General features: G+C 41.6%; 1 protein-coding gene across 1 annotated transcript in view; it reads right to left on the bottom strand.

Annotated features, from left to right (window-relative positions):
* Positions 1–23599, bottom strand: part of hectd4 (HECT domain E3 ubiquitin protein ligase 4) — a 32774-nt gene extending 9175 nt beyond the window's left edge. Inside the window, exons 1-60 of the mRNA XM_077560977.1 lie at positions 22901–23599; positions 20039–20592; positions 19161–19250; positions 18949–19076; positions 18292–18400; positions 17371–17509; positions 17077–17247; positions 16790–16982; positions 16521–16682; positions 16315–16428; positions 16097–16237; positions 15756–15991; positions 15520–15662; positions 15332–15402; positions 15147–15252; positions 14649–14769; positions 14435–14563; positions 14037–14161; positions 13634–13787; positions 13451–13551; positions 13148–13346; positions 12565–12684; positions 12372–12476; positions 11867–12030; positions 11440–11685; positions 11117–11309; positions 10624–10728; positions 10450–10542; positions 10205–10373; positions 9964–10099; positions 9755–9899; positions 8249–8415; positions 8001–8147; positions 7720–7904; positions 7452–7605; positions 7092–7372; positions 6798–6984; positions 6594–6675; positions 6326–6528; positions 6072–6207; positions 5159–5341; positions 4906–5070; positions 4645–4814; positions 4373–4488; positions 4196–4299; positions 3741–3902; positions 3503–3651; positions 3271–3350; positions 2928–3091; positions 2614–2851; positions 2365–2501; positions 2161–2287; positions 1935–2072; positions 1673–1809; positions 1433–1593; positions 1173–1354; positions 881–1086; positions 667–797; positions 362–567; positions 102–281 (exon numbers count right to left, since the gene is read on the bottom strand). Coding sequence (XP_077417103.1) covers positions 102–281; positions 362–567; positions 667–797; positions 881–1086; positions 1173–1354; positions 1433–1593; positions 1673–1809; positions 1935–2072; positions 2161–2287; positions 2365–2501; positions 2614–2851; positions 2928–3091; positions 3271–3350; positions 3503–3651; positions 3741–3902; positions 4196–4299; positions 4373–4488; positions 4645–4814; positions 4906–5070; positions 5159–5341; positions 6072–6207; positions 6326–6528; positions 6594–6675; positions 6798–6984; positions 7092–7372; positions 7452–7605; positions 7720–7904; positions 8001–8147; positions 8249–8415; positions 9755–9899; positions 9964–10099; positions 10205–10373; positions 10450–10542; positions 10624–10728; positions 11117–11309; positions 11440–11685; positions 11867–12030; positions 12372–12476; positions 12565–12684; positions 13148–13346; positions 13451–13551; positions 13634–13787; positions 14037–14161; positions 14435–14563; positions 14649–14769; positions 15147–15252; positions 15332–15402; positions 15520–15662; positions 15756–15991; positions 16097–16237; positions 16315–16428; positions 16521–16682; positions 16790–16982; positions 17077–17247; positions 17371–17509; positions 18292–18400; positions 18949–19076; positions 19161–19250; positions 20039–20592; positions 22901–23047 — 9487 coding nt within the window. The 5' untranslated portion in view covers positions 23048–23599. The remainder of the gene's footprint in view (positions 1–101; positions 282–361; positions 568–666; positions 798–880; positions 1087–1172; positions 1355–1432; positions 1594–1672; positions 1810–1934; positions 2073–2160; positions 2288–2364; positions 2502–2613; positions 2852–2927; positions 3092–3270; positions 3351–3502; positions 3652–3740; positions 3903–4195; positions 4300–4372; positions 4489–4644; positions 4815–4905; positions 5071–5158; positions 5342–6071; positions 6208–6325; positions 6529–6593; positions 6676–6797; positions 6985–7091; positions 7373–7451; positions 7606–7719; positions 7905–8000; positions 8148–8248; positions 8416–9754; positions 9900–9963; positions 10100–10204; positions 10374–10449; positions 10543–10623; positions 10729–11116; positions 11310–11439; positions 11686–11866; positions 12031–12371; positions 12477–12564; positions 12685–13147; positions 13347–13450; positions 13552–13633; positions 13788–14036; positions 14162–14434; positions 14564–14648; positions 14770–15146; positions 15253–15331; positions 15403–15519; positions 15663–15755; positions 15992–16096; positions 16238–16314; positions 16429–16520; positions 16683–16789; positions 16983–17076; positions 17248–17370; positions 17510–18291; positions 18401–18948; positions 19077–19160; positions 19251–20038; positions 20593–22900) is intronic.
* Positions 23600–26580: the final 2981 nt, after the last annotated feature.

The following is a 26580-nucleotide window of genomic DNA, read 5'->3' as shown; positions in this document are numbered from 1 at the left end:
CTTTCAAATCATATTTGTTACTAACAGTTTTATGATTACCACACACAGTCCACAAAATTTGAGTGTGACTAATGCATAAGTGTTCAAGATGTGACACCGACCCAGCAGTTCTACCACTTGTAGCAGTACAGAGGACGGCACTGTGTCCAGCTCATCTTCTGACCGCTCACTTCTCTCCCCCAACTTCCATGTCAACAGCTGCTCAGCGAATGCCATGGCTAAAGGAAACTCCAGAGGCAGGGAATGTAACACCAACACAGCACCAGGAGGGGGTGACACTCCTATAATCAAGACACATTTTGTATCAAATGAATAATTGAACACACATATGCTATAAAGGCATAATTTAGTGACTACATACCCAGCTTGATATGGACTTTATCAGTAGGGATGATTACAGACGGGTATTGATTGGTGGTGGGAGGGGGAGTAAGGCCTGTGTTAGCAGGTGAGGCATCCAAAGGATAGCACACGGCCTCCATCAGATTAAGTTGCCCATTTCTACGCACTTTGTGGCCCAGACCATACAGCATTACCCGTGCCCAGGGAGCCTTGTACAGGCTAGAACTAATAGAGGGAAAGGGGACGTTTCACATTTCAGCAGAGGATAATAAACAAAATTTATAGTGATTGGTGGGAAAAAAAATACACTGGCAGTTATCTCACTCTTTGCGGCAGCCAAGTTGGCTCTCCTTGCAAGATACGATCACGAATGCAGCCCCTGGAAAACTGACGTCCAGGCTCACTTTCGACTCTGTTACTGGGAACTCCTCGGATGTAAACTGCTCTGGTGCATGCTGTTAACAAAACACACAACTTCTCATTTAACGCTAACCCACATTTAGAAAAGTAAACTGAAACATTGGTAAGCAGAGCAAACCTGGAGGAAACAGCAGATCTGTTTAGTAAGCTCAAGTAAGCTTTCCTCTCCCTGATGCAAGGCACGAGTGATGGCCACAGTCAGCCATTCCCGGATGGGTTGAGCATTTCCCTGGTAAAATAGGTCTGTGGGAGAGCAGCTTTGGTCTTGAAGGTTGTGAAGCACTGACTGGGCCAGAAGGATCGAACCAGAACTAATAGTACCATCTGTAAGAAGAAAAATGTTAAAGGGAGGTAGGAAGCGGCGCTCACAGGCAAAGACATAGTTATTTCTACTATATTTGACCACTCACCAGGGAGGGGCGGAGCCAGAAGCTGATTAGACAAAAGTTGTAGGTGTTCCAAGGTGATGTCTCGGATCGCAGGTATGTGGAAGAGTCGGGTGAAGGTGTGGGGACTTTTCGGGGCATAGATGTTCAGTAGGGCCATTCGGCAGTATAAACGGGCCAGTGCGCTTTCACAGCGAAGTAGCTCCCTGAGAAAAATGAAAACAAAAAAAGTAACATCAATAAAAGTTAGCATGCATTTATGTGCTAGTAAGGTCAATACATACCTGTGAATCTGAATGTTGCTACTGTCCAGTGAAACTAAGCCATTGGCTGCAGTGCGTCGAGATCCAGCAGGCGGGCGCTCCAGAATTTCAATTGGGTACCAGTACCTCACCAGCACACCCTCACTGCGAAGGTAGGTTTCCACCTGTACCAGCTCATTCAGCTAGAGAAAAAATAAATAAATAAATGAAACTTTACCCGGTATTGGCACAAAGCATTGAACTGTTTAGAATTGCACTTACAGAGTCAACATCCAACACGACTCCATGCAAGCCAAAAGTTTTCAACATGCCGCGGATGGCAAACTTGGGCAGTGCTGTCCCACCTGTAGTGCTGTTGGTATTATTGCTGTCTGTACAGCGGATTACCACAGTCAATCCTGGAAGAAGATGCAAAACAAAAAAATATTAAAATCATACTACATTTTGTGTATTAGCAGTAGAAATAAAGAATTTGAAAGTGCAATGCCAAGTATGAGTAGTAATAATGTATAGGTAATGCTACCTTTGCGAACTTTGTCAATAGTGAATTTGTTGGCCTCATCCTTGATATCTTCTATGGTGGGGAGGTACAGGTCTCGAGGAATGCCGCCATTCTCCTCATACAAGAACTCCACTGTCTGTCTTGCAATGTCTACCATGCCTGTTGCCATTTAAACACACTATAAGCTCTCAAAGATGTTTTAAGATAATTCTACATATGTTTGAGTTGATGTATGCATTCTTTTTACCTAACTGCAGGGCTCCTTTAATTTGGTCCAGACCAGATTTCCTCTCAGCTTCATTACGGAACCTCCTTCGAATAGTAGGGAACACTTTGGTTTCCCACGCCTTTACCAGCAACGCATAGTGATCCTCCTGAATTTTAAAGGTAACCGTGAAATAAAAAAGCACAAATGGTGACACTGTCACGAGATGATGATGAGCCCACTTACCCTTGGGACATCATCATCATCCTCATCGTCACTCTCATCATCTGCAATAGGCGGAGGGTGTGGATCAGGCCCAGAAGTTACTAGATTTTCATAGCTCAGCTCGACTTTGTAATGGCAGGACAGGTCACTGTTGTATTCTAAAAGAGAGAGATAAATGACAAGTTATACTCATGTTGCCAGTCACATGTAAGAGAGTGATTTCTATAAAAGATGCATATTTTGGGGTAAAACAGAAACATATGTATATACGTTGCTGCGGGACTGCCACTGCCGCAATCCGACAGGGAGGTCCATGGGAGCCTGAGTCAGATGTAACGCTTGCGCCTGCGTCATTATCACTGTCTGAGGCCATGGCAAAGGGGAGCGCTTCAAAATTGGCACTTATTTCTTCCGCAAGGTCAATGCACAAGTCAGCAGCATTCCTGTGTGCTTGGCCTTCGGCATATGCAAATGGCCGGTTTCCAAAGTTGGCCCGAATTTTTGAATTCTACAAAACAATGGCATTTATTTTATCATAGAGGAAAATTATACAGTAGAAATAAATTTTACTTTAATCAGCATACCTTCTTTTGAATGTGAACCAGGGGCCACATTCCACCCGCCACTTCCTCAAGGATTGGGCTGAGCCTTTGGCCACAATAGGTGAAGTAAACCCGTCCTTTCGGGGCCTGGCCGGGGGGTGGAGGTGTTCCTTCGGAACGCTCCCAGCCTATTCCAGCCACATCACCTGTGTTTATGTAAATGCAGCGTTACCACTGGAATTCCCAGCAATTACATAATGTTAAACGATAAATATAACTTTGTAACTCCAGAAATATAGAATACTTATTATGAGAGCACTTCGCAAAAATAAATTTTGTGGAAAAATAATATACAAGCAAACCAAAAAATCAAAACCCCTCTCACCAGGAAGGAGAGACACATCTAGCCTGACACTCTTCCACTGCAGCAGACTGGAGCCATTATAATGCACTGCCCTTCCATTACTGCCACAAAGAAACAGACAGAAAAAAAACAGGTCTCAGTGAGAACAACACAAATGGATATCAAACAGCACTCTTACTGGAGACAGTACATAATAAAATAAATCACTAAGTGTAAAGTGTCCCATGTCAATGTGTATAAAAGGTCAACTTACTTGTGAAACAGACATGTGCCAACAGGGTTGGTCCATGCGCCGTCTCTCTTTTCAGCCTCTGTGGCGAAACCAAAGGACACAATGGGGCCACTGTCCTCCTCAGAGTCTCCATAGGAGACAACTTCTATCTCCCAGTAAAAAGAAGGTGCCTGTGAGGGTAAAGAAAATGAAATTAAAAAACTTTCAAGAGGCAGCGGGTCAAAAGAAATTCTTAATGCAGATCTAATAAATGATCAACCTGAATTGGCACAGGAGAGGTGGCGTAAATGAAGGTGCCACGGGGGAGCCCTCCTCCAGCACTGGGGTCAGCCAAGAAAGTGACAGAGGTAAGACGGGATGAGAACATGCAGGCCCGGACCGGAGGGAAGACTCGGGAGGGACACCAGGTTATTTCCTTGGGCTGCACAGGCATAATAGAGGGAAAGAGTTGCAATCATTATTGTCTCCCATTCTTCCAAGGTTTTGCATGAACATTTTTATAATTGAACATACCATTGACATAGGAAAACATGCTGGTGATATTATTCTCTCCAAAAATAAGTAGTAATGGAAAAGGCAATAGTTGTGAAAAAAATATCTCGCAGCAATTGTTCAACAGTTAACAACAGCTGCCACTGATGATGATTGTTTTATTCAACAATTTTCTTAACATTGTGACTGTAATTTGCAAATGTATAAACACGGTAACACCACCTGGCGTCTGTCTGTCTGAAGTGGTGGCGGTGGTGGACGAGCACAGTCTCGGTATAGCATTCGCACTCTTTCACACTGAGCCTCAACAATACCAAGACGCTCCCCTGCAAACACCAAGAAGGTACAAAAACTGAGAATTATTGTCTTCAAGACATAGGGTGTATCATGTTTTCTTACCAGGGCTACATTCTTGAGCAACCAAGTTGAGCACCTCCACAGCTGCAGGACACTGCTGGATGAACTCTTCACAAAAGGAGCTATCCTCCAAGAGCTGTGCCATTACCAGGCATGCCCTGAAAATCAGAAGATCATTGTATAGTTGTTATACAGTAACACATGGTCATTGTTAGCGCTCTGAATCCACTTGAACCAATCTACTGTTTATAATAATAAATTACAAAAGGATTAAAGGGTAAAAAAATGCTTGGAAGGACTGTTTTTGGACTGACCTAGTTCTGATCTCAGCAAGCAAGCGAACTGCAGCCATCACCGGGCTAGATCCATCTCCAGAAGCTGGCAGAGAGGTGTGAATGGATAGACTGCCCTCCTGTGGCAAAAGCATGGATTGCACTGCTTGCACTACCTTCTCAGTGATCGATAGCTTGTACAAGGGCAATGCCTGAGGATTGGGAAGAAGGATCAGACGAGAATCAGAATATTGTTTTCCATTAATGATAAAAGGTGATTACACTACAGGGAGGAAGACTTACCTCAGATCTGGGTGTACATAGCCGTGATATTGGTACTGTCAGCACATCAGAGGCTTTACAAGTTCTCCTGTAGTCACAAGAGGGGAATTTGACAGTTGCAATGCCCTCTTGCTCATTGATAGACATCACAATTCCCACACTGCCCAGCACTCCTTTACCTATCACCTGTAGATATGAAATATATGTTAAGATGTTGAAAGAAGTTTAACAATGATACGATTTTTAAAAAGCCTTAATAATTTGTATCCTTTACCTGGACCTCAGACCCAATTTTAATGGTTTCTTTGAAGCCCCCCAGAGCACAGAGTGCAGCAACCGCCTGCCTGCCAATGGCCTGGAGTTTAGCCAGCTTCCTACCACTGCTGCTCCCATTCTCCAGAATACTCTCAGCATACTTCCCCAATTGAGGGATGAACATCAGTGCCCTGGAGAGCACCTAAGATAAACACAGAGTAAACAGGTATATGCTTAAGAGAAAAATTGTGGGCCTGATTTATTAACATCCCAAATAGCGGGCACTAAATTGCATGTTAACAAACATACATAATGTGTGTGTTGTTGACAATACATGTAATAGTGTTGGACACCAACATATTTAGAGGGTGTTGCTCTTTGTGTAGGTTTGATTTTTTTTCTTTTAACATGAAAAATTTGGGAGAACAAGGTAAGTGCAAAATTATGTTTAAAGTAATGGAATTGGAGAAAATGCAGAGTTGATGGGAGTTTTGTCATATGTGACTGGCTCCAAATCAGCCCTTAAATTAATCAGATGTTCCAATTTAGCATATTTTAGTCAGGTGAAATTCAAGACAAAAATCATATTCATAATGATATGTTCTCTGTGCCCATACCAGCCTAAAGATTGTGGAATATGTATTAAGCAGAAAAATACACCCGTTATTATCCATCCCAGAGGGCTGACATTTTACCACTTGCTGTTGATTGAAAATAACATGACAGTGCCTAAGGGCTCATGTAACGACCATCATGGCTCACCTGTTTTCTGGGTTTGGTCATGTCATTTTCGCAAGATATTGCTGCTTCATTCATATTCCACAAACTCAACATTAATCAAAATACAGTCTAGTGTAGGTGCATAGAACATATTCCACAGAAAACTTTTGACATGACTGATGAAGAAAGCAGCAAACATGAATAACAATTACTTTTTCAGCAGTGCTCGTCCAGATTTGCGCCGTGTTTGACTCAGGGGCAGTAAGTAGACTATGCAACAAAGCAATAACCTCAGCAGCCATACTGTTGGCAACATGCCCACTGATGAAAGGCCTAACAGGGTCCGACCTGTAGAAGACGCAATTTATAGTTAGTCGCTTGACATCCCTTGAGTAATTTCGTCCAAAATATTAGACACTAAAGTTACAAAAAAAGATTTGAATGCTTCCACACATGGCAAGTGTACCTGGCCAGATCACTGTTCCTGTCCCTACAAGCAGATGTTTGGGCAGTTTTCTTCTTGTCGCCAGCCGTGATGCCTCCAGCGGTCTCTTGGGTCAGGGTCTCTACAGGCGGACCAACACTCACTATCAGACCAGATTGAGCCCATTTAGTGGCCTTCCTCAGGGCAGCAGATGCTTCCTCTGTGATCACCTCACAATGTCCGCTCTAAAAAAGTAATACAGTTTAGAACTGGGAAAAAAATAAAAATTAAATTATATTGTATGTCTTACTTTAGTCATATCTCTGTCCATTTTGACAACCTTTTCCATGTTTGCACCGGTGCCAAGACGAAAGGGGCGTCCCTCTGAACTGCTACATTTTAGAAAGGGAGCACGAACACACATTCAGAAAATCTTGAGCAGGCCAAAAACTGCAACGAAAAAGCTAAGCTAAGCTTAGGAAGATAAGATCAATAGAATCAAGTGAGCTCTTACCTTAGAAGTGGTTGAAGAACCTCATGAGATGACTGATCCTCTCTCTTGTGGATGAATATAGATAGTTTACCATCAACTGCTTCCCCTTCTTCCCCAATATCTTCAGTCTTCAGTGCTCCTTTGGAACTGGCTCGAGACAGACTCGTGTCTGGCTCAGAAGAACTGGGGGACAGCAAGGTCTGGCAACCTGATAAGGATTTAGCAGCATTAGTAGAAAATATTAATCTCATGTACTATTTAGAATTTATGGTACCCCAGCCAAATGTTGTTTTTCCAATTATGAGAGCGACAAACCTGGTACAACATAGTCTGCCAGCTTGGCAAGCAGCAAGGCAGCGATTCGCGAGGCAGGATCGTTGGCATCTTGTTGCTCTGCATCAAACGTGTTAATTGAAAAGCTCCATGATGGTAGAGCCACGTTACCACAGTCCTCTACGCTCATGAGCGGCAAGGCAGCTCGACAAAGCTGCAGGATGATGAGCACCAGCTTTGGGGAAGGTCGCTGGTCAAGCAGCAAAGACAAAAGCTTCGAAACGCAGGCTGGTTGGCTCAGGATTGCTTTTCCTATGTGGCTCCTTGAATGAAATGTAAAATACATTTACTGTATAAATACACTCTCAGACATTAAGTCTATAACTACACGACAAAGTGTACCTAGAAAGGTCATTGAGAAGACTAAGCACATCCTGCAAGGCATCATTGCCAGCTGCTTGATTCCCACAACATTCGGTAGCTCTGGCCAGATGATTGGTCAGCAAACTGGACACCTGTCGAGCCAAACCTGAATGTACTCCATCCGTCGAGCCACCTTTAGTATAACAGAAAAAACAATTCTGCCTGTGACAAAAAAAAATCCAGAAGTGCAGGATAATGCCATTTCATGACATCATTTTTATACTCATGCACAATATTTTAACCTTACCTTCTACTTTCTCCCACTCAATGCAGCGGTTAGCAAGCACCTGAAAAGCAGCCCAGGCCATGGTGGCTACCTTCTGCTTTTTGGTCTGCTTCTCATTTGAGCTGCACTCCCTCTGACCACTCAAGCTACATAAACTGTCCATGAGCTGAACCAGCCCACTCCGAACTAGGCACTGCTCCTCACTCCTTTGGAAAGACATGCAACAAAATAAGGATAAGTATGGTGAATATGCTGTATCCAAACGCATGAGAGGATAGTAGGAGAGATCCTAAGTCTCTTGCCTTGTGTAGGGTATTGTGCAAAGCAAGCCAATACTGTTGGCACAAGCAATGGGGTAACGAGCACAAAGAGACACTACAGACGTCATCGTTTCCCCGAAGGCCTCCTGCACCTGCTCTACCATTCCACCACAGGTCAGCTCCTCAATCCTGTACACATCAAACAGATTTACAAAGACAGTAGAAAAAAAAGGGATACTGTAGGTGTATGCAATGCATGTTTTTTTTGTGCTGTAGCATCCTTTTATTACCTTGGGCCTCCTTGCAATACCATAGTAACAGGCCCAACCAGGTGGGTGACCCCACCCACTCTGACAGCAGCAGTGAGCAGCTCTCTCATGTGGACAAGCGCCTGCTTTCGTGTGCTCCCACGGCGCCAACGTGTCTGCGCAGCAGATAGAAAACTGCTGCTTGATACCTACATAAATAATGAATATTTTTCAGTCAGTAGTGGAAGGCAACAGTCACTTTGTGTAATTAATTAGATTATAGGAATATATGTACTTTACGTCAGTATTTATTTTTCCTGATTACTTTTTTATTTTACTCCCTACATTTGAAAAGAGCCCTCTCTACTTTTCGACTTCATACATTAGCATAATAGGCATGGCTCAGTCGCGTGGTTGAGATCTTTATGGAGTGATTGATTGGGATCTTAGGGCTGAGAAGATCCAGAGAAGCAAGATATTCACCATCCATGGACTTATTTACGAAAAGTGTTTGATAATGTCAGCTCTAGGGATGGGTGAGTACCAATACCAGGTATCACGGGCCAATATCCGGCCTTATTTCAAGGTATTGCCATTAATTTCAAGCAATTTTAAGGAAAATGGTGTATTGGGATATGTACTTTCTCCTTTTCTCACTCTTTAAAATTATCTTGTCTTTTTAATTATTTTATTGTATTTTTCGGGGTGGGGGGGGGGGTAATTTCATGTATTTAAAAACTAGTGGCATCTTTAAGTGACGGTGGTTTCGCCAAATTCGCCCCCTAGTCAGCTACAAGGATCATTCTTGGCAAATATGTTGAGTTAAGTGTCTAAAAACCTCAAGCTTGAATGTAAGATGAGAAAAACACTTACAGGCAAAGTGGATTTGTCAGCTGTAATTACTAGCTAAATTAGCATTTCTTGTTAGCAAAACGATCATTCATTTTTTCTTCTTAGTACAAGCGCTATAATATAAGTTAAAGCTGCTCTGTAGCAATTTGCTCCAAAAATATATTTACAATAGCCTTTTTAGCTGACCATTTATGACTCAAACATCTTCTAATTAGCAGATTAACACCTCTGGCCAATAGTTTTCAGACTGTAATCGGCTTTGAATATCCCGGCCTCTGTCTGCATTTATGACGTCATGGGAGTGTACAATTCCATTTTTCATCCACACTTGGTATTAGCGATTCAAAATTCAATTTCCTGCATTTAGCAGCTTTAACAAAAGATAAGAAACATTTTTTTTTTTTTATACAGTTTTCCAAAATAAGTATTGTATATAATTGATAGTGACCTCTGTACTTGGGTACCTTTCAGAGTGTGCAGTTTTTTATTTTAAAAGACGCTAAATCAGTAATTTTTTACTTTAAACATTTGTTTTGTTTTGTTTTTTTTAAACACAAGTACAAGCACTATCTACAGTTTTACTTAGTTTGGGTACCGTTTTCACCTCTGGCTCTGAGCAATAAATAAGCAGTTCAGTGCATGCAAATCCAGCTATTATGGGAATGGGGGGAAAAAAGTATTAAACAATAGACTTACAGCTTGATCAGGTGTAGTGCCGATAAATGCAAAGAGCTGACCCAGTAGAACACTGTATGTTGGCTTGTCTCTACTGTCTTCAACCGCTAGAGACTGCAGCAATGTAAATGAGCTACTGCGATGACTGGTAGGGTGATGTCGCCTTCTGCAGAGAAATAGATTTATTTATTTTTTTAAGGTTTAATCTATCAACCAAAATAGAAAAGTACCTTTGAGCAGCATGTGTAAACTCCAGATCTTGGTTAGCAATCATCTCCAAGTCAGAGGGTGCAGACATGCTGCGCAGGAAGACTGGCTGCTTCACAATGGAGATGGCTGTTTTGGCGTCTGATACAGACTTACAAGCTGATACAAAAGTTAAGAGAAAATCAGTGTGTCGAATACCGAAAGAATTACATACACAGAAATGCAGTTTAGATACTTTAATTAGGATTAGAAGAGGATGTCTACCTGAGCCTGGTGTTCCAGCAGGTGTAGTGGTTAAGCTTCTGCAATGTGGTGCTATGGTAACATGTAGCAGTAGCTCTGTACGGTTCATCAGACTCTTCACAAGTGCCTTAGTTTTAGCTAGTGGGGTGCTACTTTTAAGGTGCATGGAGTTTACTTCATGAAAGAACTTCTCCCTGTTGGTGCAGATATATTAGTGGTTACAGATGATGTTGATTGTCATAATAAATTCCTGTATTTTAATTGACTTGCCTCAATCCAAGTACAACATTTTCCAAGTCACTAAAATCAAGGGGGACATCTTTCAGGGAGCAAAGTAGCTCAAGCTCTTTAATCTTATTCTGACAAAAAAATAATAATAAAAAGGAAAAATTAATTTTCAAATTATTGTGCTGCGTCAAATGCATTGTTCGGCAGGATACCTCAAAGAAGTGGTAGTCATGAAAGAAAGGAGTGTTGTTCTCCAGCTTTCCCTGTTGAGCCTCCTCTACCTCATTCTGCCATTTCTGCTCCAATTCTGCTACACTCTGCACCCAACATGGAAGATAATTATGCATAGTTTATTTTGGTTCTATTTAGGGGTAAAAATTGTGGAAAAACTTGCAATACTGTATCAAAACAATAATTTGGCCACAACAAAATATAGCAATTCAACGAATTAGAAGAAAATCAACCACAATACATCAAGATATCTACTGTATGTAAGGGAAGAAGGAATAACTTGAAAAAACACATCAAGACTTCCAACATAAGTAAAACATGTTTACTGAAAGAACAAATTGTTTGGAAAGCAATCTATTTCTAATTAATTGTATATTGACTTTAACAGACTTCATAATTTATTGGTGGTACAGCAAAACTAGTGTTATCCGATGTTCTCAATCAGGGAGAATCTTTTGCTCTAAAAATGCATACCTGCAGTTGACGCTCCATCGCATTTATCTTCTTGAAGGTCTCTGCCATGATCTTACAGACCAGGTCAAACTCTTCTGTGTGCTCTTCACGGTACTGGTAGTTGACAAGTGACTGCAGGCCATCCACCAAGCTGAGATGCTTTATGACACATGAAACTATAACCTCCTCCATGACATCTGGCCGGATCACCTCTCTTTCAGGAATGAAATAATTGCTTATTGACAAAAATACAATATATAATGTAAAACATGTAGTAAAAGGTATAATCATATAAAACAAACATTATGAAAAAAAACACTGGATAGTTTGCATACAGCCCTTACTTAATGCTGGGACGAAACTGTGGGCGAGCTCTTCCAGACACCTCACGCAACCTTCCCATGATGCCTGGAGGGAGCCGTATGCGCGGCAAGTCGAAGTAGGCGCCGGCTGTAAAGCCTGGAGGCGGAATGAGCACATCGGCAGGGTAGGTGAATTCACGGTCCTCCTCGATGGTTAGTGGCAAAGGTGAAGGACTTGGAGTGAGAGCAGGAGAGAGTGCACCATTTGCTTCCACCTGCCACTGGCACCTAAGGAAAAAGATATTTGTCGACATTCTGCATTTAATGATGACACACCTTTTCCTTGAAGATATGGGTGACAGCGTAGCAAGCTGTGGTTAAAAGTCATGTGTAATTTTATGTTCAAATACATGAAACTTAATAGTACAAAACAAAAATGTCAAAGTTTTAGCTTTATTTGACGCTTTACCTTTGCAGCAGCTTTGAGCACAGCAAATCATGGCAGGCATCCTCCTCTCTTGTCACCTCTGGCCCATTGTATAGAATGCGCAGCATTGAGCAAGCAAGCACTGACAGGCCAAGTGCCAGGTCTGCCAGGAAAGGGAGGCCTCCAGAGACATCCTCAGATGATTCCTGAAAAAATGACATCAACAAAAAAAATATTGTACAAGTAATGGGGTGATAGTAGCTCATCTATAATGACTTTGGAGCCGGAGGGTCACAATTCAAGTCTCACTGCAGACAAATGTAAAAATAGACACTAGCTGTATAAGAGATCCCAGTCTGCTTCCTGATGCCACTGTCAAGGTGCCTTTGAGCAAGGCAACGACCTCACCACTGTCCTCACCCCCCACCCCCACCCCAAACCTGTGATGTGTGCAAAAATTAGTTTTCATTTCCCCTTGAGGGATTATAATGATGAGTATTAGGGATAATAAGGATTCTACCCACATGTCAACATGAATGTATTTTACCTGAGCTCTGACAGTGCAAGAAAAACCCCACATGGCTTTATCAGGGGTGTTGTGCTCTCGCCCACTTCTCATTTCAAAGGAAAAGGTCACTGTGTCACCTTCAACCTAAACAAAGATAATAAATGTAGGCAGTCAATCTTAGTAGATAGTATATATAGTTCACCATGTATGTATTGCTCACAGCTTATATTACCTTGACGAGATCTTTGGGCCATCCTGTCCCCAAAACACTGCGACTGCCATATCCTAGAGTGTTTCCTCCATATTCTGTTACTTTACGGCTGTTAGTGTTGGGACCGGCATAAATGACCAACTAAGAAAACAAATAATAAAGAATACATTGCAAATAGCAAAAGAGCAGGCAAAATATCAAAACTAGAGCTGCCAGCCTATAGAAATTCAATTCCTTCGTCTCTGATGTTAATCTATTTTTAAGACTAGCGGCGATTGCGGTTCGCATCAAGTAGCTTTTGGTTCACATCTGATTCTGATTGCTTACACTGCCATGGAGCAGAGTGAGGCATTACACCACTGGCAAAAGAACTGTGTCTGTGGTGTGTTGTCGAACACGGCAGGTCACATTTTTTTTATTAATTAAAAAAAAAAATCTGTAACGGACAGTTTTACGGCCGTACCAAGGCAAAATTTAGTGATTTCCGTAACAAAATACGAATGACCAATAACAGTTGGCATCTCTGGGAAAACAAAAATGTTTATGACCTACTGCAATCAATCAATTTAAACTGTGCTTTGGGAAATCTCCTTTTAATAAATACCTTGTCATAGTCATATTGCGAAGAGCAGCGGGAATCGAAGCGAAGGTACAAACAGCGAGCCCCTGGAATGTGCACAGTCTCCTTGAATTTATAGTTGTCACGCACAGGATGCACAGTCTCTACTGTCTTGCCAGCAGCCCAAGGAGCAGGGATCTTCAGTCCTGTCAGGAATCCTGGCTCCTCACGTTCATCAAGAATTCTAATCAAGTACAAAATACATATTGCTTAATATCTGACATTTACTAAAAGCACAGCTATCGACCAAGCATTACTATTTGATTGATGGCCCTCCATAGAACCTACTTGTCATCAGCGGCAGAGGTTTTCATCCCCTGCCCTACACAGCCACCCAAAAGTGTCTCTTCTGAGAAAAGTGGAGACTGAGTCTTTAATAACAGAGCAGTCTGAAAGGAAAACAAAAAGGAGAGCAGATGTATCATTTCACTACAGGATAATTTTATTGATTTAATACAAACGTCAACAAACCTGACTGGTGTATAAAACCAGCTGCACTAATTGAGGCATGAGGGCATCAGCTAGCGTGAGGGTCTGCAGGTTGGGGTGCATCAGAGAGGTCAGCAATACTGGCAATAAGTGCCCCAGCATGGTGGCCTTGGTTACCTGTTCCAAACCTTTTAACCTTTAGAAAACAAGAGCAAGGGATGACTCTGGACACTACTTGCCAGTGAATAAGAACTATGAACAACAACAAAAAGATACATTACAAAATTGTTCTAGTTTACATCCAACTACTTTCATTTGTGTTTGTTAAAAAAGTATTGTGATTGTGTGAATTCACATGACAATGTACCAAATTGAATGGCCCATTTCTGCCGTTTAATGAAACCCTTGAAATGGAGTGCAGATTCTGGAGGGGGGGGGGGATCACCTGGTTTCCTTGTCAGGGATCTCACTGTTAATGAGAGCCGTTGTCACCTGCTGCAGCGTCTCCAGTGCCTCATCACATCCCACCAGGATCTTGGTTGCTAAGGAGAGAATGCTGCCTTGAAGCTCCTGAGGACGCCACAGAGAAAAGGCCCACACTTCGGTAACTCTGCTTCCAAAATGTCACATCACCGTAATGCTTGCATGCCATGTTTCATAGCTTTGCTGTCATATCTACAGTTAAAACAAACACAGTAAATAACCAGAGTTGAATAAAATGTTTACGTTTCTGTCACTAACCATTTGAAAATACAACTCAGCATCCTTAACTGATGCTGCAGTGAGTGTAAAGAAAACAAAAATCCAATATAAGAGGAAGGGGAACTTAAAGGGGGTGTTTACCTGTACCTTCATTGTTTCCCCTTGTAGGGAGCTGTCACTATCATCGCTATCATCTGGACGGATAAGAACGGTGTTACTGAGAAGGTGGTTCTGAACAGCCATGAGGTAGCGCAGACAAGGAGAAACCACCTACAGGGAGGTAGTGACATCTCAGACTGGTATCAGCACAGAGTAGCAAATCTTGCATTCCTTGTACAGAATGTAATGAGCATACTGGCACTGTGGAGAGCAGCTTCTGGAAGTCATCTCGAGCGACTGTCTGACATTTGGTAATGAGAAGGCAGGATTCCCGAACTACGGTCTTGAGGATGCATTGCAGTAGGTCATCACTCAACCTGTATAAAAGATATTTCTTTAGGTTGTGAAGATAAATATACCGGTTATTAAGGAGGAGTATTGTGGAAGATGTGGGGGGAATTGGTTGCTACAGTTATGCATGGCAGTACGCAACTTTTAACTTAAATGTAGCTCACACGACTTGTTTGGCACCATTTTTACACCAGATGCCCTTACATACCGGTAATTCAAAGACTTCATAGCTTGTCGCTCAGTGAAACGCCAACATACTAAGGGCCGCACGATAACCAATCATTTAAAGTGGTTACAGACATTTTTTTTTTATTTTTTTTTACTTTGTTGGTATTTCCACACCAAAAACACACAAAAAAAATTAGGTCAGATGGTACCAGATGGATGCAAGGTTGCCACTCACCTATAGTGGTCATCTTCTTCACTTCCAAATCTATTTATCTGTAGTTGGTCTGCCATATTGGTGAGGATGACATCCCGAAGCTGAGACAGCCCATTGCTCCTTTCACCTGAGAATCAAATAAACAAAATGTTAACTCATAAAGTATACTGGCATTCTTATTTATTTCAATCATCTTATTTGAGCACCTTCACTGAGAACAAGTTTCAGAAGTTTGTTGAGTTCAGCCTCCCCTTGATACAATGTATTCAGGCCTGAGCTGCAGAAAGAGACAAATAGTAAAAATATGTACTGTATTTTTTTTATAACGGGTATTCACCCCACGCGCAATATCAGTCGTTGCAGTATTTGATATTTATAACACAATTAGATTTACCTGATGGCCAGGCACACCTCCCTCTGAATCTCAGCCCCTATTTTACCCACTGGAGCCATAAGTAGCTGCCACAAGAGCAGGCCTGCCCTACGCACACTTTCTCTGTTCTGTTCCGACTGAGGATTGAAGAACCTAAACACAACCTGGAAAAAACAACCCATATACAAAAGATAACTTTAAAACATAAAATAAAAAAGTGTTTTAATACATCATGGTGAAAGTCACAGAAAACTAACCTGGAAGACTACCAAAACACAGCGGATGATGCTGGTATCTCCACTGACCATGGCTTTCTCCATTATGTCACAGATGCTGCTAAAGTGACTGGCCTCGATAGGATGTTGTTTGCCCAGTAGGGCACCCAGGGGCAGGCAGTTACTGCTGGCTGCTAGCAGGTTAAGCTGGTGGACACACATGGCACCTACATGATGAAGTAGCTGGTTGATCACCTCACTCGTGTCCACCATTTCTTCTGTGAAAAGAGGTCAAACAATTGAAGAAGAAGAAATAAAAGGAGATGTGAGATTGACAAAAGCATGCAACAAGGATGTAGTGGCTTTAAGCGCTATATTCCAACCTTTGGGTTCTTTGATGACATGACTCACACCCAACCTATGGCACACATGATGAAAGGCCTGATTCCCCGGGTTACACCACTGGTCTATGTAATCACTAGAGCAAGTCCAGATCAAGTTGTTCAGTGCGTCATAACATGCTCCTAAAAAGTCACACAATAGAATGGCAGTTAGTTTAGTTTACATTCCAATACTCATTAGGGACCAAAGTAGTGCTCACCCAGTCCTGCCACCTGAGCTCCTCTGCCGAGGGAACTGCCAGGAGCATCAATGAGGTCAGCGCGGCTGCTGAACTGGCCGTCAGCAAGGTTGAAGACTAAACTAGAGGCTAATACTGAAAAAAAAAACAAGAGCAAGAGCACCAAACATTTAATTGAGACGTTACCCTAAAAATATCAATTACAATGAGTGTCAATGTCCTCCTACTTTTCAGAGAGGACAGGCTGCTGGTCCCTCCAAACAGTGAGCGTGTAGCAGAGCTCCCAGATACACCAGGAGGTGGGACAAGCATCACTAAGTATGTTCCACAAACATACATTGGTGTCTTCCTCAGAGTCTTCAGAGGGAGTCCACAGCTTGTGTTGACAGCTATGAAGAAGAAAAACCCGGTTTAGATATGATACAAGGAAAGATAAACAATATGTTATTTAGGCATTGAAGTTAAGCGGCTTTTGATTGTTAAGCTGATTGATTACCAGACTGCTCCTCTTTGACAGTGTTTGTGATGGTAGAGCCTGTGAGAGCAGCCAATGTGGCAGAATGTGAGGCCCGGAAGCGAGACATTCGACTCAAAAGAAGCTCATTCAAGCACTTGGATGACTCGCCTTCTTTGCGAGTCAGAATAACTCTCTCCTGCAAGATGTCTGCAACACACAGCCCTGTCTGTGTCTGTATCATGAGCAAAAGCAGACAACCCATCAAACACTGAGCAAATCTAACAACCCTGTTAAAAATCACTAAAAAGTGCAGAGAAAGGACTCACAGAAAGGTGAAAAACATCCATGAAGACTGAGTGACCCTTCTGGGTCTTCTCATTGAGACTGGCTGGGGACCAAACCCAATATAGGTAGGTTCCATCTGAGCAGAGATGCAGTGTAGTCATGGTGCTCCCCACTGGAAAGTGGTGGGCTGGCATGGGGACAATCTGGCAAACCTTTAAACGGCAGTGTGAAAATGAGATCATGATAACGGTATTCATTCATGTAGCTGCGGGAGGTTGTAATTATTACCATTCCTTTTCCCAGCTGTTATGTTGGCCGATTTGATGGAGCATTACCTGTAATGTGAAGGGGTCAATGACCTGGCACAGCTGATGAGGCTTGGCATCAAAGGCAGACGGGCGGTGAAGAAGGCGACCGCTGCTGTACACCACCCAACCAGGCTCCAGCTCCTCATTTCGACAGTAAACAAACCCCCTGCACAAACACATTGCAGAGCTTTCATTTTTGCACTTTGTGCAACTGAATCGGACGCGTTTGTGATAACAACACATCATCCAAATTTCTGGAAACGCATATTTTACGAATTATATTTTTGAAAAGATGGGATAATGAAAACACAAACATTATGGTATGATAAGCCTGCAAAAAAACACAAAATACTCTATTGCATTTATCGTGGTATTGGGACACCTGGTCATGAATAAATTCAGGAACAGGAAAATAAAGAGTTGTAACAGTTCTGTAAAGACCTTTTTTAGTTTTTGGATGTATGTGGGCTTTCTTCATCCAGATGAAAATGTGTGACGTCAAAGGAGACTTCTGACAAGAGGGCCTGTTATAGCTCACCTAGTTTGCAATGGGCCTTCGGTCACTACTCTAAGGCAGACTGTATGATTCAAAGAAGATGAATTAAGAGTTACAAGTGACTGCAGGAGTCTAGTCTAAGCACAAGCTAACTAACTGATTGAAAGGTGTGTTTAACATTGAATGAGCTAATTTCTGAATGCACTGAAAATATCTATGTAAATTGGATCCAACCACATGGAGTATTAACTAACGCAGTTCCTTGTTGTCCCATCAACTAATCAATCAAAGCCATTCAGGCAGGACATGACTCCGAGCAGCCGGATATCTATTTAGGAAAATACAGGAAAGAATGCAGACATTATTGGGATGAACGAGATGACTGATATATTTAGCATCTTACTTTTTGTTTTGTTTCAGATGCTGTATAAGAAAGGAAAGTGTTGTATTACCTTAGTGTTCCATGTAAGCCAGAGCCGAGCTTACTGAGTCCTCTCCCAGAGGAGTTAGTGGTATACAGATAGAGCCCATCTGTGGCCAGACAGCGCCCCAAATCGGTGTCTGTAAGAAATGGGACAAAGAGAATTACAAGGTGGGAAAAGACATGTAGTTGTGATGAAGAGGAGGCCCAATACAACAAGAGTACTAGGATGCTAGCTGCTCGTCGCTTTAGACCAATTTCACACTATACTATAAGCAGAGGTGTGTAAAGAAGACTTGATACCGATCTCCTGTCAGCTTTTCACTTCAAGTAAATGCAAAATTGTTGCTATGGTTATACTGTACACCCCTGATCAGCTTCTATTTTTGAGTAAAGTCATCTTATCGATTTCTTTGTGAGTCATCACTGTCTTGTCTGTTTTTTTACCCTTAGCGCCCTGCTGAACATGTATATTTATTTTGCTTCACCGTGCCTTTCCTTAGCCAAGTTCAATTGTTTTGTGTTAGGTAAAAACAGTTTATAAGCATAAAAACACCAAATTTGTGAGGGGATAATAATAATCCTTAAAACGTTTTTAATTTACTTTTCTTTTCTTTTCTTACACGGGAGGCTAAAGGAGGGTCTAGAAATGACTGGCATTGATTGAGTAATTTAATCAAGTCTTCACCTTTGTTCTCAGCTCCTCCAGCAGAGTTATCAGGTGTCGGTAGCATATCTTCAAAGCCCCAGGAAACACTGTGTTTCCCCCCAAGCAGGCATGATGAAGAGCCCGGCCCTCCTTCCAAGAGTAAAAGCCTGAAGCGAGAATGAAGGTTACTTCCATGGAGGGTAAAGTCACTTATACAGTCAATTATAGGTGAATCAACAACAAGTCGTCACCTGTACAGGACATCTGACACGGGGAGCTGGCCCAGATCCGACTGTTTCTGCAGTAGGTGCACTGTGTGGATGAAGGTCTTTAGAGATCCTCTAGAAAACAATTTGGCAGATTATTCCAAAGAACAAGAAAGTAGAAGAACAATGTCAAGCCTTTTAGGAAAAAAAAAAGAGAAATTAAGGTAATGAAGATAATAATAGCACTAAGTGTTGCTTTTCCATTCCACTTATGTTTTTTTATTTTTTTTATTTGAACAAACAACTGTAAATCAACAGTGGTTCAAATCAAGCAAAGGACTAAAATATGCTATTCTCAACTGAAATTAAGACATTTTAAAAATTTGATATGTTTCAGTTGATACCGATCAGATGATCAGCATCGATGTCCGATCATGTCGATCGAATAGGGGCAAAGATAGTTGACATATTACAACATGTAATTCCACAGAGAGTAATGAGCAAGATGGAACCCAGTACTTCACGCAATAAGCAAGCAAATATCTGTGCACTGAGAAGAATTTACTGAAAATAACACCAATCGTAAATCTTTTCGTTAACGTACCAAATGGTAGGGCTGGATGGTTCCTGACAACAAAGAGCTGCCGGTCTCAATAAAGGCTGAACAAAAAGTAGAGGGTTCTGGTTTTGACAAGTCAAGATCAGTTGTCAACAGCAGAAGCTGAACCAGTGGTCCGAGTGACACGCACAAAAACACCGACGTGACAGACTGTGACGTAAAACACCTTATACAAAACTTGTTCCAGTCCAATGTGCCCCCCAAAAAGGTTTTTGTCAAACACCATATAACCATACTAATGACCGGAACTCTGAAGGTGTCACAGCAAAATATAATGTTCAATATTGTATTTCTCTGGGCTCACCTGGCACATGCAAGTGCAACCAGTGCAGCAGCAGCGTTTTCCCTATGTCTGGGCGTGCGAAGAATCTGCATTTGAGTCGCCTTTTGCGTTTGGACGGACTCCTGAGCACCATCTTCCAGCCAGGAGCAGAGCAGCCCCTCCAGGCCGTTCAGACAGTCGGCAGGCTCTTTGCTGAGGCTGAGCGGCTGGCAATCCCGGAGGCAGGACAGCAGCACTTCAGCGGTGACGCCACAGAGCAACGGGTCACTGCGGGTCTGTGACTGTAGAAGGGGGAAGACCAACAGCAGGCCGACACGGGAGGTAAAGGGAGCCTGCTCGGGCTGCTGGAGCAGACCTTGTCTTTTGAGCAAGGCCAAGGTCTCCTCATCAGCACCCCCAGTCCCTTCTCGCTCCTGTTGCTCCTCCAGGGCCAGCTGCCGCTGTGCCCCCCACAGGCCACGCAGCGCATTGAGTCGATATTCCAGCAGCCGGGCATATGCGTTACTCTGATTTCCACAGACTGCACGTAGACGCTCGGCCAGTTCGACTGGGTTCTTCGTCTCAAATGTCAAAATCTGTAATAAAAGACAATGGTGGATGATGAGAAAATGAAAAATCCTTTCACACAAAAAAAAACAGAACAATCTGAGATATATCCTAAAAGGCCATCAAGTAGATAACACCTTAGTTGGCTTGAAATGGATGTCAATTAAAATATTTCTGGAAAAAAAAGGGAGACATATTAAAAAACAATCAAGGCGAAAGCACGATCATGTCTATAGTTCTTACTTTGATATAGGAAATAATGGTCAGACACTGCACAGTGAAACAATGTGCATCATGTGCACTTAAGCAGCATTTCAGCTATCGATTAGAATGTGAGGCCTATGAACAAAGGACTAGGGAAAAAACTATTATAGCATTTAGCAGGCACAATTTGTATTGATTACATTTCACTAACTCTACTAATGTTACGGTAAAACTCTTAACTGGCGGAAGGGCCCTCAGTGCCTTGTTCTAAGAAATACTGCTGCTGCTAGATGGAACACAGTCAGCATCACAACACAATCCCAAATAGTTATCAATGTCGTAAACTGAGCTCATACAAGATCAGAAATGGGGGGTGGAGTGGATAAAAAACAAACAAATAAAACACAGGACAACCTGTTAAGCAAGAATGTCACGTTCCGTTGACACGAAAAAAGTTGCAAATTTATGAAGAAAGGGATTGTCTGTTCTGCTCCATATGGGATACCTGCATACCTGCATCCCATATGGAGATATGACAATCGAATGTAGCTTTTTAGGAACATGATTTTATATATATATATATATATATATATATATATATATATATAACACTTTGTAGACCTTATTTAAGCGGCATGATTATGATTTTAAGGTCAGTAAGGTGAACCACCATTTAATGTTAAAAACGACCCTTGTGAGGACAAGCGGTTAAGAAGATGGATGGATGGAACATACCAAAATTTTTGCATGCTACATATTAAACAGTTCTACATCAGCCCCCCAACAAAAAAAGAGTTTCGAAAATCAAAAGTCTGACAACTATATCCATCTTCACCCCAACAATGATATGGGATATCTAGACCCTTGAACGCTTTATCAACTTTTCTACAATATACTTTGATCACAATAACCAGGGCATCAGCAGAACTGTGAAAACACTACCCGGTGAGTTTTAACTAGACAATATGGTAGTGGGTGATCCACCCCTCCGCCCGATCATAACACATGCAACACTGACTCTGCAAGAAATACAACACGCCCTTTGATGCTTCTTAATTTGTATATTTGCCTTTCGGATTATGCAAAAAAAAAAAAAAAAAGATAAAATAATCAAGACTCATTTTTGGGCGGTGCAATTCATGGCAGATTCAGAAGTTGCATCATGATAAATTAATGACAACTAACAGAAAAAGAGTGCTGTTTGGCCTGGTATCGTCTGGAGTCTTAAATACCCTCTGAGTCTCTGATCATTTCGCAAAGTTTAATTATTGTTTTCAGTCACTGCTATACAGTAAAAGTATAGTAGACCAAAATAAAAAACACAATTTAGTCTGATGACACCATCTTATCATTCTTTGGTAGTGGTACTGTACTACAAAATCCTTAAAGTCTGAAATGAATACTAATATCGGCTTTATGAGAGTTTCACAAAATACAGTAGAGATTGATTGTTTTCAATCTGTGAAATATTAATAACCAAATAAACAATGTGCCTTCAAAATACATTGCTTATCTTTTTCTTTTCTTTTTTACTTGGAGACATGAAATTAAGTGATTGGCCTTCGCTGTGCTTTGAAATTTTTTTGAATCACACAGGTAATTTAACATTTATGGGTTTAATAATTATTTACAAAACTGAAAACTAATTTCAAAACAGCTACTGGTGAATCCCATTCACTCATGAGTAATTCTCCTCAAACACAAAAGTAGTTTTTACAAACCAGTAAATCAATATGTATCGGCCACAAACTCACGATCAATGCAAATTGGTTGCTTTAACTTGTACTACAAATGCAAAGCATATAAATGATGTGACCATGTACCACATAGTACCTGAGACAGTTACATTCAAAATAGTTTTTTTTTAATGATTGTTTCAAATACTTTTATTCTGAAAGAAAGCACAGGAAACACATGCACAACAAGCGCCTTGACAGAGGGTCGATAGCAAGCAGGGCAGGGAAAGTTGCAAACGTTAGCGCTATCGTTATCATCATGGGTGTGACTGTGTTGCCGCAGACAGTCAAAACACATTCTACGTATGAAAGTGAACCACAGCCCACCGCTGGCATACGTCCCCTTCATAAACACGTAAAAGGACAAAGCGTCATTAGCGTATGTGACTCGACTCACCTCCTGCTCGGTGTCCCCTTGCTCCGACACTCCAATTTCACTAGGGAGTTCGGCCAGATCTGTGACCCGAATGAGTCCATCGTGGAGAAAAATGGTTTCCTCTTTCACTGAAAGCCACTGGGATGAGTCCACAGCCCCGGAGCCCATCGCTCTCTCCTCCGACAGTGATGCCAAGGGGGTCGAACATTAAAAATTCAGTGCCAGAATGACAGAAAACGCCCTGGCTACTCGGCGGATGTACAATAACAATATACTGTTGGCAAGCCCGTCCGATTTGACGGCGGTGTTTTACAGAAAACGCCGTGCTAGGCTGCGAGCTAGTGGACTGCAGCCACACGGTGAAAAGAGAACGATGGCAGGTCCTGTTCACATCGCATGTCTGCTGCTTTCCCGTCCGTGCTATAGCTGCTGCTGCTAGCTGTCTGCCTCGGCTAGCTACAAGCGCAGCTAGCTAACCGTGCGGCGTCGACTCGTTAACGTTACCGAACCGAGTGGGCGTGACACTCGCACTAATTCCGTTCGAGCGCCACGCCTTTACAGCATCAGGTCGGTCGCGACAAACATTGCATCTGTCGTCGGTAAATTTAGTGGGGAAAACCACCCCTTAAGTAGCTCCATGTATAGCACGCACTGTCTTGAGTGGCTGAAGACGATAATGAGAATCCCAGCTGTCAGTGCGACGCCATGTTTCCAAGGCAAACGAGCTCCTCCCAGCATGCACTGCGGGCCATAGGGTCAAGTGCTCGAAGTCCATGCAGCTTTTTACCTTTGAGTCAACAGTTATTATTATGTGGATGACTTTCATCGTAATATTTATTCCACTAAAGGTTGATGGATGACTTTAGGGGGAGGGAATTGGAAAAAGTGGTGAGGCGTCAAGACCTAAAGCACTGATCTACATTTATCTGGGCAGACCATTAATTGGGTCTCAAATTATTTGAATGGTAGGTCTCAGTGTTTTCAGTCAGCTGGTTTTTCATCATTTTTCCTGCTGGTACTTACTGGTGTACCCCATGGTTCCGTAGCGGGACCTATACTTTTTTCTATTCTTATGTAAATGGTCTTCCTAAAACCTGTCAAATGAGGCTCAATAAAGGACGACACTGATTTACTGCTCATCCCCACGTGTTATGCAAACTATAGCTATAGTTATTGCAATCTGCCTTTGATATTATTCAGTCCTGTATGCTTTTCTCAAACGATAAAACACGTCTTGCAGTTCTTCCCAGACTATTGACTGTAAAAAAAAATAACGTCACAGTCGCTGAGAACATTTAAGTCACATGCACATCGATGAACTTAGTTTGAAACTGAAGTTTAAACTCAGTTTATTTTTTAGATACAGGCAGGCCGACTGCTTATCAATTCAAGTCAGGAGTCACCTATCTGCAGTCTTTATCCTTTTGCTACTACAAATTGCCTGTCTCTTCCCACTCGCAGATTCACATGATGGCGCTCTCTCTTGCACAAAGTTCTGAGTGGGCTGGTATCCACTTAAGTATGTTTTTGTACATGCAGAACCAGCATGCTCCTTCATCCCAAGGTGCCCTATTATCGGTTGTCTCCAGAGTGCTGACTGAATTAGGAAAAAGGGCATTCAGGTATGCTGGTCCTTTGGCCTGGAATGACGTGCAGAAGGACCTAAAATTGCCAGGACTCCTAGGAGAATTTAAAATGTAAGAGTACGCAAGCAGCTCTCATAACAACTGTGCCTAATTATAATCTGAACCAGTTGTGAATTTTCTATATTTTTTTCTTCTGTTGGAATGTTTTTACTTGTGTTGTAACTAGCTTTTGCTGCTTTGCTTGGCCACATCGCTCCTGTAAAAACAAATGTTTTAAGAAATGATTGGTCAAATTAAGGATTGGTTAAATGAAGGATTGAATGATTGTTTGATGATCATATTTCAATTATCTACAAGTCTGTCCACATCACATCTATAAATCTCCTCTGTTCTTCCTCTTTACCTCACCTGCCAGACCCTTATCCAGCATCTTTTTGCCAATATGTCCGTCCTCTGTACATCGTACGTCCTCTGTCCAACCATCTCAGTCTCACCTCTTAGTTTCCAAATCTCCCAATCTGCGCTGTACCTCTGCCGACCGAGCTCATCCATTATCCAGAAAATCCCCGTCACTGCTCAATGTCAGAATCTTCAACTCTGCTGCAAACAGTTATGTCCCGTCTTCTGAGCATTGTTACCATCTCCAATTAAGATATTTCAAATGTACTGTAATGTATTTATTATCATTGTACAATGTACATGCATGAGTACAAGACACCAAAATTGACTTAACAGTTGCAACCCATCTTAAAAACGTGAAACTAATGACCAACAGAGGGAGACAGAACAGGAAGCCTGGCAGACGTTATATTTTGTTTATTTTCACAATTGTATTTATATTTATTATTTACTTTCTATTCTCATTTCTTATAGTTTCTCCTGTTTGTACTGGTTCCAACACATACATGTGGATGTTTTTTGTTTTCCTTTGTCCAATCAGATTAATTGCTATTAAATGCTGCCAAATCAGGCTAATCTGAGCAGGGCCTTCAGAATCAGTAGAGCTAGTCGAATTTGGGACTGTTTTTTTGTATGTTCCAAAATAACATCAGCTACTTTATGTCTTCTAATCTGTCTGGAGCCACAAAACATATGAACTATGATATTGTGATGAAGAAAACAGTGCTTTAGTATTAGTCTAATGCACTGATTCTCAACCCCAGTCCTCGAGTACCCCTATCCAGCCTTTTTTTCATGTCCTCCCAGCCAACACAGCCGAGGATCGTATCAGGCTTCATGTAGAGCTTGCTGATTAGCTGATTGTTTGAAACACCTGTGTTGCTTGTGGGAGACCTGGAAAACAGGCTGGATAGGGGTACCCCAGGACCACTGTTGAGAACCACTGGTCTAATGTACTGAGGGCCCAAGAGCTAATTAGAGCTGCACCATAACAGAAAAATATGCAGCGTCCAATACTTTGAGGTTCATTTTCTTCTACCCGTTGGTTTCGATTTTTTGATGGTTTTTTTAATTGTAATTTGTTATACTTTATTTTTCATACATTTTTAGACATTTCTACCTTTCAGTCAAATTTCAGACATTTTTGGGCAATTTTGTCGACATTTTTACAGTAATTTTCGGGATTTCTTTTGCTTTTGGACATTTTATGGTAACTTTTTGAATGCTTTCTTTTCTGCCTTTTTTAAATTCAATTGTCTGACATTTTGATCTTGGACATTTTTGCAATTTCATGGACATTTCATGGTAATTTTCTACTTTTCCTCTTCCTTTTGGACATTTAATAGTATTTTTTATAAACTTTATCATATTCCTTTCGTCTCTTTCTGACAATTAAAAAATTTGGACTCAGACATTTTTGGAAGATTTAATCATTCATTTTGTATCTAATAATTAATTAATTTAAGTAATGTTTGGTCTAAAAAATATAACCAAATATCTAACAAAATATTAATTTCTACATTTACAAAAAATTTATCAATTAATTTGTTCATTTATTTGTTTACAGATCCTAAGGGAGCTACAGTAGAGGGACTAAAGAGCCACATGTGGCTCCAGAGCCGCAGGTTGCAGACCCCTGGTCTAAACAATAACAGTAACATAGACCTACATTTATTCCATCCCTCCCCCTCCATCCATCCATCCATCCATCAGCTA

This window comes from Vanacampus margaritifer, chromosome 3 (genome assembly GCF_051991255.1).
Source record: "Vanacampus margaritifer isolate UIUO_Vmar chromosome 3, RoL_Vmar_1.0, whole genome shotgun sequence".
NCBI classification, from domain to species: domain Eukaryota; kingdom Metazoa; phylum Chordata; class Actinopteri; order Syngnathiformes; family Syngnathidae; genus Vanacampus; species Vanacampus margaritifer.
This window is presented reverse-complemented; position numbering and strand designations above follow the sequence as displayed.